Consider the following 16,031-nt stretch of genomic DNA (forward strand, 5'->3'; position numbering starts at 1 on the left):
GACCGATTTCAAGGGCCCAAAAGTTGACGTATCCTTGTTGACCCTTGCAGTAGACTTGAAACCAAGGAACAGCATTTGGACGTCCCTGAGGATAATTGCCCTTGTCGTCATGCCCCCAGTGTAGTCGAAGAACTTGTCTTTAATCACCTTTCTGAAGTGCCAACACGCCTTGGTGGCTCGATGGATGGTCTACATTACACACAAATGGAAACCCTAGCGGCCACACTGTGACCTTATCCTCGGGTATGTTGCCAGTCCGTTTGCCCTGGGTGGTGTTGAGCTCAATCTGAAACAACCAAGGAGGGTTTGGGTTTTGAGCATTAGGAGCCGCCTTTTTTCTGCCGAGTACTTTCTCCTTGACGGCGCGCTCGAATGTGAAGTCTGGAGCTTTCGGAAAGAAAAACTTTCAGGGAGTCTTGCGCTGATATGTCAGACTGACGGGGTAGTTTTGGAGCAGATCTGCCCATACCTTTTGAATGCGAGGAGCGTGTTCCTCAGCGAGGGCCGCCCTCCCCTTCGCCACCACCATGCCTTCTGCTGGGAAGATAAAGACGTCCGCCAGCAAGATAAAGTTGCCCGTCAGTACGGAGGTAAAGGCGTCTAACAAGAACACGACAGGTACTGTTCGAGAGGGCAGTCCCGCCGTGCGGCCGTCCACTGGGCGTAAAAGGAAGTTTGACGACGAGGACGATACTGTGCGCCCAGGCAAAAGATTACCGAAAAGAAATTTCAAATCAAGGTCAAATAAAAAGGCCCTTTAAAGCATTTTGCTGTCTGCAGATACATTGGTATGATACTGACAAGACCCAGCAATTGTTCCTGTATTTTCTCTGTTCTTTCTCCTGGCGTTTGGTGTTCGGCTTTAGAGTAATGGCTGCCCCGACCAATACTTACCGATACTGACCTTGTTTAATTCGCATTTGGCTTGTACTGGTGGTGTTCGACACTCACACCCACCGTGCTTGTGATACTCGACACTTACACTCGCTGTTCTTGCAGTGTTCACTGCTTGCCATCGCCAAATCACCTTGGGCCTCATGAGGATCTGGCCATCATTATCGTCATGGGCAGAAAAAACGGATCTTCTTCGTCTGATCTGTCAGCGTAACCATATTTCGCAAAGTATATCGAGGAACCATTTTGAACGAAGCGTTCGTACGACACATTTCTAAGTATATACAACCTCGAAACAACCAAAGAGCTATGACAGGTTTTGATCACAGCCAGCAGATACGTTGTATTTTTATATCTTGAATTAAGTTTCCCTCGCATGTGAGCTGTCAGGGCCGTGTTATTCGTTGGCCAGGCGCGCACGGACCTGCTGCAAGCAATCAAATCTACTCACTCTTGCCATGGCACGCATGGACAACCCCAAACTTCAAACTTGGAGATTGGAGCACATATTGCCGGAGTTGTTTCGGCTGGAGGTGGACAGATTCTTGTGTAGAGCCTTGGCCCATGGATAGAAGATTTAATTTCCTATAATAGACGCAGAGAATCTAGACCAAACTCAAATACTACCTTCCTCGCCTATTAAGCCAATATACAGTATGTAACCACACAGATTCTCGATGTACCAGTATTTCTATCCTACCTGAACCACCCGTTTACTCAGCACTAATGTCTACATTCAGTAATAGGACCAGACCCTTGTCAGTCCACTAACATAAAACTAAGTGAGAACTTGTTTTGACGAGTTAACATTCTCGGGGATGTTCGTCGTGATAGAGTATGTCTCTGGAGTTTTGGACGAACGGACGGTCCAAACACCCTCCCAACTCTAGACGAAAGTCGGCGTAGTCAGCTGTTTCTGACATTTTTGGGTCACTGTCTGTGGGATTCGAGAGTGACAGCGTTGTCGACCACGTGGATGTCGCTATACCTGGCTTTCTGAAGCGGTAAGGATTGGCCAGGCCACGGATGAGGGCACCGAGACGGATAGGGACCAGAGCACCATGTCCGCGGCCCAAGCATGTCCTCTGTCTTGTGGAGGAACGAGCATACTCCTCAACGAGCATCAAATGTGGGATTGACCAGATATTGACCGCCACACTTTTCGGCAGTTGCTGATCATCCTCCACGGCCTGAGGGTCTCTTTGAGAAGTAACAAGGCTTTGATGGGCGTACCAAGGAGCTAGCCCGGTCACTCCCCGTGAGCTTGATGTTGACCACACATCCACAAACATCTGGGAGACGGTGATTTGTTAACCGGGCCGCCTCCGCAATAGCTCCCCACGTTACTCCATACTCTGCATCCACCAACTTACTCCTTTCTCCAAAAGATGGCAGGATCTGTGGTAGTGTCCCCAGAGGAAATCATGGGTGCCATGTTGTATATCTATGGCAACTCTCGCTCCAGCAAGGGGCTTGTGCTGCTCCTTGCATGGTGCTTCAGGTATCCTGACCAACGACCAGGCCAACGCTCAATATTCCTAGCGGTTGGTCACCTCTACCTTCATAACACAGCCCCTGGTGGACTTTCGACAAGATGGTTGGCGGTGCTCCTGTTTCTGCCAACCCCCTCAAGCTCGACGTGCTAAGTCACAGGAAATGTCTTGCCATATGTGTAGTGGCTACTATGGCCACCTTCCAGTATGGCCTTGATTACGCGCTCGTGGGCGGGTTCCTTTCAATGCCCGGCTTCCTCGAGGTTTTCGGGTACTATTCAGAGGAGCTGGGCACTTGGAACATTGACCCGACCGTGCAGCAATTGATATCGTCGTTGATGACGATAGGTACTTTTGTTTCGTCGTTGCTGGTTGGACCCTTCAGCGCGAAATTTGGAAGAAGGCATGGCCTTTGGGCAGCCACACTTCTCAACTTCGTGGCAACCAGCATCCAGCTGGGAACAAGGAGCAAGGCAGCTCTTTATGTTGCACGTCTTATCTTGGGTGCGCTATAGAAATCCATGTTCTCCTGTCCATCTTCTGCTGACTTATCTCCGAGGTATCTCCGTCGGCTGGTTTCTTACCTTTGCTCAGCTATACGTCCATGAGGCCGCACCCGCACACCTGCGAGGCATCTCATTTGCTGTGTATCAAGTCATGCTTTCCATTGGGTCCATTGTTGGCGCAAGCGTTGACTTTGGGACGCATACCATGACCGGCCGGGACGCATATCAAATCCCCTTGGCAATCTTCTTTGTGGCACCAACTCTACAGGCCATCCTCCTCTTTTTCTTCGCGCCTGAGTCGCCAAGGTGGCTGATGGTCCAGAGGAAAGAGGAGTCCGCCGAGGCCGCGTTGCGGAGACTTCGAAATTCGAATATCGACGAGCTAGAGTTCCAGGCGGAGTTGAATGAAATCCGACAGTCAACCAGAGAACAACTAGAACAGAACAAGAAAGCTCTATTCTTGGAGATGTGGCGAGGCACAAATCTGCGCAGAACTCTCCTTTCTATCGCTGTCGTTTGTTTTCATTCGGCAAACGGGTAAGTGCACTTCCTTTTGTCCCAGGACACGGCTGACGCGCAAACAGATCCAGCTGGGGTATTTCTCTATATCTCCAATGTTTTTTCGATCTACAGGGCTAACATAGACGCACAGTTAACATATATACTGTCTATTACTTGCAAATGGCTGGTGTAAAGAACCCTTTCGCATACTCAATCTTGGTCACTTGTACCGGCTTGATTGGGGTGCTGGTCAGTTTCTTCTTCGTGCGACTTATCGATCGACGTACAGTGCTCTTGGTCGGCCTCACGGCATGTGCCATATGCCAGCTGATCCCAGCGATTGCCTGGAGCACGAGTCCCGGAAGTGCGTCGACAGGAAAAGTGGTTGTCGCCTTCATCGCCCTCTTCACGTTCTTCTATGTTGCCTACGGTTTGTCCCGCCAATTTCCAAGCTGGTTCAGAGCAGAACTAACAACAAGATAGCACCTTATGCATGGCTCTTGGGTGGCGAGTACGTCAACAATCAACTGCGTGCGTTCACGTTCGGTCTGGCCACCGCAATGAACTTTCTTGGCAACTGGGCTGGGACTTTTTCAGCCCCTTACTTCATAAACCCAGCCAAGTTTGGCTGGAGCGCCAAGTACGGATACATCTGGTTTGGCAGCAACGTGGTTTGCGTCGTTTTCACCTATTTCTTCCTGCCCGAAACGCGAGATCGTACCCTGGAGGAGATCCACGAGATGTTCGAGGCGAGGCTGCCGGCAAGGAAGTTCAAGGGCTATGTCTGTACAGGGGTGGAGAGCTACGCGGCAGAGGCAATGGGGAAGGACTTGGGAGAGATGAAGAATGTCAGTCATACATCTCATGTGGAGGAGTTGCGAGAGGCGTGAACCCCTTCTACAAGATTGGTGGTATCGCGCAACGTAAGCGAATCAGGTGGAGGGAAACTGAAAAGTTGATCCAAACAAACAATGAATAGAACGTTCTTCGAAGCTCTATTCTTATCTTGACGCTCTTCTTGCCCCAGTTTGAGAGGGGAGTACCGAGTACACCGTGTGCTCTGGTGCCTCTATACAAGATTGGATTGACGTTGGCTCGGTGTATAAAACCCCCGATTCTCCACTTCGAGACCCATTGCGGCGAGCAATAAGCTTCCGCCAATTACAACCCTTGCTCTTCGAATTCGACCGCAATTCTCAAATTCCATTCATTATCCTGCGTCAGTGTTGATCTGAAAACCGACTTGTAGCCAAACCTTTGCGCCAGTGATCCCAGACAGGACGACCGTCTCGCCCGGTTCCAATATCCAGCGGCTCCCATCAGTTTCTACCGCCAACACAATGCCTCTCGACACAATCTCAACATACTCCCACACCTTGCTCCGACAGGATGGCCGACGATGGAATGAGCTGCGGCGCATCACCGCCTCCATTTCAACTCAGCCTTCGAGTGATGGATCCAGTATGCTCACTATGGGCAACACAGTGGTACTGTGTACAGTGACGGGACCAAGAGAAGGGTGCGACTCGACAACTTCGCGGTGAATATTCTGACATTTAGAACTAACATTTTCCTGCTCGCAGACGCGGCCAACGCGACAACAACAATGCCATAGTCGAAACCGACTTGAACGTTGCCCCCTTTGCATCGATCGAGCGACGCCGGCGAACCCGCACCGACAAACAAATCCAAGAACTTCAATCCACGATATCCTCATCATTTCAGTCCCACCTCTTCACGTACTTGTATCCGCGCTCTCTAATCACAATTTCCTTGCACGTCTTGAGCCTCGATGGAGGGCTTCTAGTCGCCTGCCTGAACGCAGCAAGCCTAGCCTTGGTCGACGCCGGTGTGCCCATGCCAAGCATCCTCGCCGCCGTGAGCTCCGGGATCATTGTCCCTACAGATGACTCAAAGGCAAAAGTGGAGCCGGTGCTGGATTTGAACAATGCAGAAGAGCAGGAGCTGGCATATCTTACCCTCGCCACAGTGTCTGGGGGCGAGAAGCAGGAGGATAAAGTGTCGGTGTTGATGATGGACTCGCGGGTCGAGATTGCTGCCAGCACCGGGAAAGTGGAGGCCATGTTGGCCACCGGTGTGGATGGCTGTAAAGAGGTGAGAAGGAAGATGGAGGATGTGGTCAAGAAACACGGCGCCAAGGTCATGATGAGTCGGCGGTGACCTTGCCGTGATAAGACGACGCATGCGAGGATTGATAAGATGGAGCTTGATTGCTCGTCTTACCTTACGGCAGACGTCAACCGGCTTGTCTCGACTTGCTCAAAGGCCAATCCAGCCTACACACTGCGATTGGAGGCTAACGAGATATTTGGTCCCACGCGGGGAGAATACGGCCGCGTGAGTGCGATAGATTTTAAGAGCAATGGATAAACTCAGCGAGACCAACTTGGATGAAGTGTTGTGTTATATCCATGAAACGTCAGCGCTTGGAGGGTCCTGCAGAAGGCAAACACGAAAACAACCTTTCAGATCGTCCATCGAAGCCTGTCTTGCAACCTTGGACCGACATGATCTTCTCCTATTCCACTTCTCCTTCGACCTTCTGAATGATGTCCACCAAAGCGTCAGTGCCTTCGTCGAGCTACTGCTTCGGCTCTTCCGACAATCGTCTCTGTTCTGTCGCGCGACTCTGTGCCACAACGTCAGCCGATCATGGAGACGGCAAATTTGGGAGATCCAGGTAACGTGCCCATGAGGTGTTCTGGGTGGTAATCCTTGATGTTGGAGTATTGGCATGCTCATCCTCATCCGCACTATCCTGGCACATGTTCTTGAGGTAGGCGATCACACCCTTGAGAGTCTTTGCCGGTTGGCTATCTTCGATCTGGGCTCCTGAGAATCAGTCGAGAAAACGTCCCAGGAGCGGCGTTTTAAACTGGCGTCTCGCATACTGTTTTCCTCGTCGCAACGGATCTATGTGTAACGATTCCGTTGTGAGTTTGTGTCTTGAAAACGACGCCGAACGAGGAAACCGAGGCGTACGGGGAGCACTGACTGCGGTCAAGGCCCGTGTCTCGTGACGGTCGAGCAGCCACAGGGGTATGCGATAAAGTGGTCAATGATATGTGTTTGTGGTTGGGGAGAGCAGTCATGATGTCAAGCTAACTACACCAGCTTTGGACAGAAAAACCACCAGCTTGAAGTAGGGTGAGCATCAGCATCTTCTATTGCTTGGACGGGGTTGATATTGCGACAAGATGAGTACTTGCTCTACTCGGCGGTTACAGTCTCATCACTATTCGCATGGGTGGCCGCGATCAAATTCTTACTTGGCTAAGTTATTCGAAATGATACTAGCACATGCGTACGATTCAACATGCTCCAGCCATCAGACCGAGCACAATGAAACGATTTACGGCCCTTGGTGCATAGAGACGAGAAACCACTAAGATTTCCAGGCCAGAAGAAAAGGATGTGTTTGTGCTACGTCCCTTTCATCAGCTCTACTGATCGTGGCATCAAGAAGGTCATCCGAGAGTTTCACTTTGACCTCTACGTATTCCGATACCTAGAGAGATCGCAACCTAGTCGAGAACACATATACAACCACTTCGAGCACTGACAAGCACTTGTTCCCACCGAGCCTGAGTCTCGGTGTGGCTTTGTATGTGTTTTGAAAGACTTGCCATCTATTAGAGTGAGGACCGTATAAGATGTTTCCATTGGTGGTTTACGTGGAGTTACACTATATGGTATGTTTTTGGGAGGAAATAAGGGTGAAATCCGGAGGCAATTTTGTAAAGGGTCAGGAATGGTACGATTATCTCGCACTCAGCATTGTACGAGCATCAGATTGTTTAGGGTCAGTGGACTGGAGTTTCGGCGCAGGGAGATGCAGGCTGGTGCGGCGGCGCGACAACGCGCGTTGTAGTGGCACAGATGCGAACATCTCATGCAGGTACAGAACCTGTCAAGGCGTCATGGCCAATTGTTTCTTTGGAGAAGCAGCTGGTGCTAACAGAACTCTTGAGATGCCGAATCGGCCCACAAGGGAGAAACCTGCATTTGATTGATCTTCAGCACTTTTTTCACCCTCTAATCAGGGCAATCGGCAAAGAAGCTGCACCAACTGTGGCGGTGAAACTGTTGGAAGCGGCCCAATCATCCGAGTTAGTTGGATAAAGGATGTGGACCTGAACAACCCCAAAGGACCAAAGAAAGGCTCCCATCCTGGACTAGGGGGCTGGAGATACGAGTACACTAGTATCCAGCCGGAACCCTGCCTAGGCACCACCCCCCGGGAACAAACCTGCTGGAAATTTTATGGGCGAAGACACCATAGATCGCATGGGTCGCTTCACGGCTTCAATCACCTAGGACCGAGTTATATCTCCCTATGCTTCACCCCTGCGACTATTTCCCTCCACCCTCCCTCCCTATCCCGAATATCTTTTTGTTCAGCCCTTCAATCGCTACCGAGTGACCTGCTGTTGCCCTCGCTTACACAAGGTACACCTCGAAACACACCAAATCGCAGTTTGTACCTGATTCTCCAACTACATTGGTATGTCGTCGCCTCCTTCATATTACCCTGGTTGACCGCCACTTGAGATGCGACCTTTCTTTGATCTTTGTCTTCGTTTCGTGCAACTTACAAAGTGACGTGCAGGATTTGTGCTGTTCCTCCGAGCATGGAAAGATAGACGTCGACAGCCCTCGTCCCACCATCCTTGTCACCGCCCCGACGACACCCTACTTCCTCAAAATGCGAGGCTCCCACCTCCTCCCCAAGCAATTGCGCTCCCTGGCCAAAACCGACAGCTGGCTAAACCGCACTGTCACTTCCAACCTCCTTGCTATCTCCAACCTCGCTTGCCAACACCCGATTCACACCGTTGTCGCAATCGCATTGTTCGCCAGTACCTCTTACGTCGGTCTGCTGCAAGAAAGTTTGTTTGACAGTGGCATTAAATCGTTACAACATAATGGACGAGTAGATGTGGAGGCTTTGTTACAAGGGAGTAGAACATTGGAACTCTCAGAGAGAACAGCATGGAAGTGGCAATTCCCAGACGATTCCAGCGTCCCTTTGGCGCCTCTGGTATGTCAATTCAGATTCGGAGTGATGATGAGATACTTGCAGCGCTGACATTATGCACGCAGGGCTCAAACCATTACGCTTTGACAACCTTTGTGTTCCCGGACTCTTCCTCGTCTCAGCTGGCTCCTGATGCCAATGCTGTTCCTGTACCAGCGAACGTCACGGCCACTGGCATCCCGACCACTTCCCATTTGCTCTCTCCTATATCGCACGATACTTCCCTGGCCTTTTATACCTCATTTTCAGAGCTTCCTGATTTCTTGCGCGCTGTTCAGGAGCTCCCGACACAACATGAGCGGTCCGATGATGAAGGCCGCCCGTCTTGGACCATGAAAGGTGTTCGCCTAAATGGAAACAGCCCACGTGGTACCTACCGAACGTGGCTGAGTGAAGGCTGGTCCTCTTTTGTCGATCTGCTAAAGCATGCCGAAACCTTGGACATTATCATCATGTCGCTCGGGTACTTGTCCATGCACCTCACGTTTATCTCCCTTTTCCTGTCCATGAAACGTCTCGGTTCGAATGCCTGGTTGGCTATCTCAGTCTTGTTTTCGAGTCTATTCGCGTTTCTCTTCGGATTGGTGACTACAACCAAGCTCGGGGTCCCGATCAATATGGTTTTGTTGTCAGAAGGCCTCCCCTTTTTGGTGGTCACAATTGGGTTTGAAAAGTCCATCATTCTCACAAAGGCTGTTTTGTCTGCGTCTTATGACAAGAATCGGCGAGGCCTTGAGACCGGAGCGGCGAACGGCAGCGCCAGTGGCCCAGCAGCTACGACAATTGGCCCGAATTCCATCCAAGATGCTATCCAAATCGCAGTCAGGGACACTGGGTTTGAGATTGTTCGGGACTACGCCATTGAGATTGCAATTCTCATTCTGGGTGCTGCTTCGGGCATCCAAGGTGGGCTCAGGCAATTCTGCTTCTTGGCTGCCTGGATCCTGGTGTTTGACTGCCTTCTACTTTTTACCTTCTATACGACAATCCTGTGCATCAAGCTGGAGATCAATCGTATCAAACGACACGTTGCCCTGCGCAAAGCGCTCGAGGAAGACGGAATAAACCAACGGGTCGCTGAAGACGTTGCGACAAGCAATGATTGGCCTAGTGGGCAGACAAGTCAAGCAGGTGCCTTCAACATCTTCGGGCAGAAGATCAAGGCCAGCAGCGTGCCCAAGTTCAAAATTTGGATGGTGACTGGCTTCGTCATTATCAACGTGATCAACCTGTGCACAATACCTTTCCGGACTGCGCGAAGCATCAAAGCGCCTGGGCCTGCTATTCCCAGTGTTTTGACCCCAGCTCCTATCGACCCTTTTAAAGTGGCCGAAAACGGCTTGGACGCGATCTATGTTGCTGCAAAGAGTCAGAAACTCGATACCTATGTTACCGTTCTACCTCCAATCAAATACGAGCTCGGCTACCCTTCAACTGCTCGCTCCGACTCGCCAGATGATCTTGGATTCTTTGAGTCTGATTATACGGATCAGTTCCTCAACGTGGTCGGCGGGAGAGTGATAGAGAGTTTGCTCAGCAGCCTCGAGGATCCCGTGCTTAGCAAATGGGTTTTGATCGCGCTCACGCTCAGTTTGATTCTGAACGGTTATTTGTTCAATGCTGCGCGTTGGAGTCTCAAAGAGTCACAATCCGCAACGAGTTCGCCCGCCGCATCTAAGCCGCCGCAATTGGAGTTGCCCTCGACACCGAAACCCCGAAAAGTCAGCCTTGACGTCTCGCAGAACTCAGACAGGTCACGAGCGGAATGCGAGCAGATGCTAAAGGACAAAAAGGCCGCCTTTCTCACAGACGAGGAATTGATTGATTTGTCACTTCGAGGGAAGATTCCAGGCTATGCCATCGAGAAGACGCTGGAAAACACCGAGGTCATGACCCGAGGGGAAGCGTTCATTCGGGCTGTCAAGGTCCGTAGAGCAGTTGTATCGAGGACACCCACGACTAAGAATTTTGCCTCTGTACTGGAAACTTCAAAGACTCCATACCGAGACTACAACTACGAGCTCGTCCACGGGGCATGTTGTGAAAATGTCATTGGTTACTTGCCTGTTCCGTTGGGGGTTGCCGGCCCGTTGATCATTGATGGTGAGAGCTACTTCTTGCCCATGGCCACTACCGAAGGCGTGCTTATAGCAAGCACTAGTCGAGGGTGTAAAGCCATCAATGCTGGTGGTGGTGCCGTCACCGTTGGTACTGGCGATGGGATGACACGAGGTCCATGTGTTGGCTTTCCCACTTTGGCTAGAGCGGGTGAAGCGAAAGTGTGGCTTGACTCGGAAGAAGGGCAGCGAAGGATGCGCGAGGCTTTCAATTCTACAAGCCGATTTGCTCGGTTACAGTCGATGAAGACGGCTTTGGCTGGGACCTATCTCTACATCAGATTCAAGACGACCACTGGTGATGCAATGGGCATGAACATGATCTCTAAAGGAGTTGAGAAGGCCCTTTCGGTCATGGCCACAGAGTGCGGGTTTGATGACATGGCAACGATAACCGTGTCTGGGAATTTCTGCACCGACAAGAAGCCGGCGGCGATAAACTGGATTGACGGAAGAGGTAAAGCCGTGGTTGCAGAAGCCATCATCCCTGGAGATGTGGTACGCAGTGTTCTCAAGAGCGATGTGGATGCGCTTGTAGAGCTCAACGTGGCCAAAAACCTCATTGGCAGTGCGATGGCGGGCAGTATCGGCGGCTTCAATGCCCACGCCTCCAATATTGTGACGGCCATGTTCTTGGCCACAGGTCAAGATCCGGCTCAAAATGTTGAGAGTTCCAACTGTATTACCATCATGAAGAAGTAAGTGGACAACCTTGGGAACCAAGAAGGACAGTTACTGACCTCTCGTGCAGCAACAATGGCAACCTCCAAATCAGTGTGTCGATGCCCTCGATTGAAGTGGGCACCATCGGCGGAGGGACCATTCTCGAGGCACAGTCTACCATGCTTGAAATGCTTGGAGTGCGAGGTGCTCATCCGACAAACCCAGGGGACAACGCCCGAAAACTAGCCAGAATCATTGCAGCTGGAGTTCTCGCGGGGGAGCTCAGTCTCTGCAGCGCCCTCGCGGCCGGCCATCTGGTCAGGGCACACATGGCACACAATCGCAGCACGGCACCCACGCGGGCAACCACACCAGTGTCGGCAGCTGTAGAGCCTTTTCTGCGAGCTCAAAACGGACCAAGTATACCTTCCTCTCTGAAAATGACGAATGGAAGATGAGACCAGTCGAGTTGGAAATGGTGTCAAAATGAACAATACTGTATATATTGGCGATGGCGATTTACCCAAGGGACGTTGCGAGGTGTTGGGCGCTGGTCTGCCGTTGACTAGTGACCAGATATTCATAATGATCAACGACAATGGCAGCGGCATGATGGCCAGGAACTTGCGCTATGGAGAACACAGAAGAACCAGCCTGAAGCGACGGATCTTGTACAACGACATATCGAATACACACTATAGAGCAGGCAAGAGCAATCGGCACTCGAACGTCAAAAGCGCAGAGCGCAAAGCACGAAACCCCATGTGTTGAACATCCAGACGAAGTCCTTTGTTAAGCTTTTAGATCACGGCTTGGTGGCGCCCTTCACGACGTGCAGGCGGCAAGACGGCGCTCCTAGGCGGGTTGTCTGTGGACCAAATGGCAGTTGTGGTTCCTGACGAAAATCCAGAAGATGGAGGGTGGGAAGGGTGATTAACCAATTAGGAAACATTGGAGACTAGAGTTTCTGGATGGTGGAGATTCTTCTAGTGCACCAGGATAGTGGAGATGTGTGGTATTGGATCCAGAGGTACGGAGTAAGGGGTTGGGAAAATGGGCTGGCAAGCGACGACCCTGGTGCAGGTACGAGTATGTTCTGCATGAAAGATACGAGTAGATCAACTCATGAATTGAGGTGCGATGTCAGTCAGTATGGTGTGTGGACGGCCAAGTCAAGGAATGTATAGAGGCACAATTGGGAAGGTAGACAATAAAAGGGGCAATGGTGATACCACCTGGTTTTCACCAGTAGATATGGGATTTGAGGGACAATGGCAGGTGCAGGGTCAATACGGGCGCCTCTCCAATAAATTATATGGAGTAATGGCTAGGCACGAGTAAACGCAGGCATTGTTCCAGTCACAGCCTCTCATTCCCTGCCCCCCTGGTCATGGCATGCACCTTCCACCAGACCCTAGTAATACAGCTGCATGTTTCCACCACCCACTCAACGCCTGCGCACAATTACTACATTACTGTACTTTGTACTCTCCCTCTTTTTGTCATTCCCGCCTTGACTAGGTAAATCGGTATACTCTTCTTATCGTCTCGCTCGTTCAATAATCGCACCACATTCGTTTATCTACTTACTCTCACATGGCCGTCTGCTGGGCAGTCTGCAGGAATCCCCGAGTGCATCAATCTCAGTCGCGCCTGCGCCTTGGTCGTCTGCCCTCGTCCACTCCTTGACCCGCTAGAGCACAACCGCACCTGACTTCACTTCTGTCCTCCGACGTTTGCTGCCTCACATACCTTACCCGCGTCCAACTGGCGCGGATTGGTCAAAAAGAACAAAGACGCATAGAAATTTCCTCCCTCTGATCGTCTTTGACATTCCGACAACTCAAGTACATGAACTCGCAATATGCAAGCCACAATGCCGCCCCTCTCTCGAGGGCCCGAACTCTCACCTGTATCCACGACGAGCGAGTGGTCCGGTGTAAACACTTATAACCAACTCCCCCGGAATGACGGCCCCTTCGCGAATGTGCCTATGAAGCCTCCGGGTGACGAATACCTACCCTCTAAACCTCAGCCGTCGATGCGTCCTCCTCCCAATGCGGGCATGAATTTCGCTCCTCCATCGTTGGATGCCATGGGACAACGCCGTCCGTCCGAATCAGGCTCCCGAGGCTCCTCACGCGCCGGATCTATAGCCAATTCCCGTTCCAGTGATGGCACCATCTCAGACGAACAAAGCAGAAAATACCGGAGGATGGAAACAGAGCTGTTTCGGCACTATACAATTCTGAAAAGTTTTCTCAAGGGCGCTTCTCAGGCTCCTCCGCGCCCTAACAAGGCTCGAGATAAGCTCCTACGACTGTCGCCCGTCCAGTTCCACGAACTGAGCACGGATGTCTTTGACGAGTTACAAAGAAGACAAGCTTCCGCCCCCCTTCCTGGCCGCCCACCGCGACAACAAAACATTCCGCCTTTCCTCCAACCACGACCTGATTTCCACGAGAAGAGAAATCAGGCCAGGCAAAAGCTCTCATCGCTGCAAACCCCCAGGTTCCGCGACCTGTCGACTGACGTCTTTTGCGAGTTGGAACGCAGATTCCCCCAATTTGCGAGACCGGACGGCGGAAGGAGAGACAGTGGCCGTTCGCAATCCAGAGGTCCAGCAGCCTCCTCCAGAGATGGGTTGCCTGCCCCAAGTAATGGCTTTGGCGCACCACCCAGAACCCAGTCGTTCGGTTCAAATGGCGCACCAAACTATCCTCACAGGCAAGAATCGGTGTCCAGTCTTCCTCAGTTCGATAATCCTCCCCCGCCCGGTGACTATGGGCGGCCAATGGCGAAGCAATTTCAGAGTAACACTATCACACCCAATAAAAGTATGATGGTCGAGGATGAGGACGATTCTCAGGCCACGGAGTCGAAATACGATCGATCTAGCGATGCTTTCGGGCTTGAAAGCTCTCTTACGAGTCCAAGGAGTGATCGGGATACATCAGCGACGTCGCAGAGTGCTGCCAGTATGAACTATCCCAAAGCTAGCGTCCCCAGTTTGACCGAATTACAAGAGAAGGTTTCTGATCTGGAATCAAACCTTGAATCAAGGGACAAGGAACTCCGTCAGCTGAAGAGGGAGAACGAAGAATGGACTGTTACAAAGCAGGATTTGGAGAAAAAGCTTGAAGAGGCAGAAAACTTGAACAAGTCGCTCAAGGAGGAGATTGAGAAGCTTAGGGCAGAAACACCACACTACAGCGGTGACAATGTGCTTTGGAAGACCAAATTCCTTAAATTGGACCACGATCATGGGATCCTGCGGGAGCAGCTGGCACAACAACAGCAGTTGACAGAGGAAGTCAGCAGACAGGGCCAGGCGTACCTTGAAGAAATGAGAGCCATGGCGGACTCTGGAGGAGGCAATTTGGAACGAGAAGAGAAGCTGCAGATCGATGTCCAGAAGCTCGAAGAGGAAGTCAAGAGTTGGAAAGCCCGGTACGTGAAGGCCAAAGCACAACTTCGAAGTGTCCGCACTAGCTCGCTAGGGCTCAGCATCGCCCGACCCGATGCAAGTCAGCATGCAATGGCTCTTCAGGATCGGGACGGACTGGTCAAGGACGTCCACGTCACCAAGTTCCAGATCGCAATTGATGAGCTGCTCCAAATTGCCAGATCCGATAGACCAACAGCTGTGCTCGACCATATGAAAACGGTGGTGTTAGCAGTGCGTGGGATCACATCAGACATCGACGCCGGATTATCAACAGAAAAGGACGAGGAAATGGCCAAGCGACGACTCAAGCTCAAGACCAAGGTCTCGGCTACAGCGAACAATTTGATCACAGCTTCGAAGAATTTTGCTTCCGCGAGTGGTCTCTCCCCTCTGAGTCTTCTCGACGCCGCGGCTTCACATTTGACGGCATCTGTTGTTGATCTCCTTCACACCGTCAAGATTCGGCCAACCCCAGCAGGGGAACTGGAAGACGACGATGAACCGACGTTGGAACCGCTGCAAAGCAACGGCTACTTCAACGTTGCCGAGACCTTAAGAAGGCGGAGCGAGGTCGAAAGCATCTATAGCGCTCTCAGTACGCCATCGGCGACGAGAAATGTGTCCAATCGAGCCGGGTCAGGTCTCCTTCCACGCAGTATATCGACTTTAATGAATGGCACCGGACTGGGGATCAAAGCGGAGTATGCGACCACTCAAGAGGAGGCTGATCTGGAGGATCTCAAGGTAAGTGGAAGGATAGCCAGTAGCAATTTACAATGCTGACCCAGAATGCTCAGATGTACCTCGAAGATCAGACTGATGGATTGGTTCAATCTATCACCTCATTGGTCGATACCATCCGGAAGGACGATGCCATGACCACGATCCAAAATCATATGACCACAATCTCTGCCACGATTGAAAACATCGTGAACTCGGTGGACAGGACTGGGAACGAGCCTTCTTCATACCAGGCAACTTTGAGAGAGAAATCAGGCCCGATTGTTGACATTCTGCGAGAATGCCGAGAGCAAATGTTACAAGCAGGCAACGAATCTCCCCAAGACAAGGAAGTCCTTCAGCAACTACCTCCTCTTTCCTTCAAGATCGCACGTGAGACCAAGGAACTGGTATCTAGGGTAATGGCCATTGAAGCTGGGCCAGTGAAAAGCGGCGATGATGATTTTAGCTAAGCACTCATGTGTGTAATGGCGACGAGGAAAAAGCAGCCTGCACATGTCAGCCTGCGGGTGACACATATTGATGTATCACCAGACAACCAGCTAGATAGACAGTCATGCCATTGAATGCATTGTCTGAACCACAACATCCCAGGACAGTCTACTGTAC

The 16,031-nt window shown here is 51.3% G+C and overlaps 4 protein-coding genes across 4 annotated transcripts; all 4 read left to right on the plus strand.

Moving 5' to 3' along the window:
• Window positions 1–2,488: 2,488 nt before the first annotated feature.
• Z517_00019 (uncharacterized protein) lies at window positions 2,489–4,284 on the plus strand (the record flags this gene model as incomplete). The annotated part of the gene is made up of 4 exons (XM_013432985.1): window positions 2,489–2,891; window positions 2,947–3,430; window positions 3,538–3,824; window positions 3,878–4,284. 4 exons carry the CDS (start codon window positions 2,489–2,491, stop codon window positions 4,282–4,284), a joined length of 1,581 nt encoding a protein of 526 aa, XP_013288439.1.
• Window positions 4,285–4,734: 450 nt separating this feature from the next.
• Window positions 4,735–5,575, plus strand: Z517_00020 (uncharacterized protein; the record flags this gene model as incomplete). The annotated part of the gene is made up of 2 exons (XM_013432986.1): window positions 4,735–4,913; window positions 4,978–5,575. 2 exons carry the CDS (start codon window positions 4,735–4,737, stop codon window positions 5,573–5,575), a joined length of 777 nt encoding a protein of 258 aa, XP_013288440.1.
• Window positions 5,576–8,120: 2,545 nt separating this feature from the next.
• Window positions 8,121–11,691, plus strand: Z517_00021 (hydroxymethylglutaryl-CoA reductase (NADPH); the record flags this gene model as incomplete). Its single annotated transcript, XM_013432987.1, has 3 exons — window positions 8,121–8,456; window positions 8,519–11,268; window positions 11,322–11,691. 3 exons carry the CDS (start codon window positions 8,121–8,123, stop codon window positions 11,689–11,691), a joined length of 3,456 nt encoding a protein of 1,151 aa, XP_013288441.1.
• Window positions 11,692–13,109: 1,418 nt separating this feature from the next.
• On the plus strand, window positions 13,110–15,874 carry Z517_00022 (uncharacterized protein; the record flags this gene model as incomplete). Its single annotated transcript, XM_013432988.1, has 2 exons — window positions 13,110–15,425; window positions 15,479–15,874. 2 exons carry the CDS (start codon window positions 13,110–13,112, stop codon window positions 15,872–15,874), a joined length of 2,712 nt encoding a protein of 903 aa, XP_013288442.1.
• Window positions 15,875–16,031: the final 157 nt, after the last annotated feature.

Source organism: Fonsecaea pedrosoi (genome assembly GCF_000835455.1).
Source record: "Fonsecaea pedrosoi CBS 271.37 unplaced genomic scaffold supercont1.1, whole genome shotgun sequence".
NCBI classification, from domain to species: domain Eukaryota; kingdom Fungi; phylum Ascomycota; class Eurotiomycetes; order Chaetothyriales; family Herpotrichiellaceae; genus Fonsecaea; species Fonsecaea pedrosoi.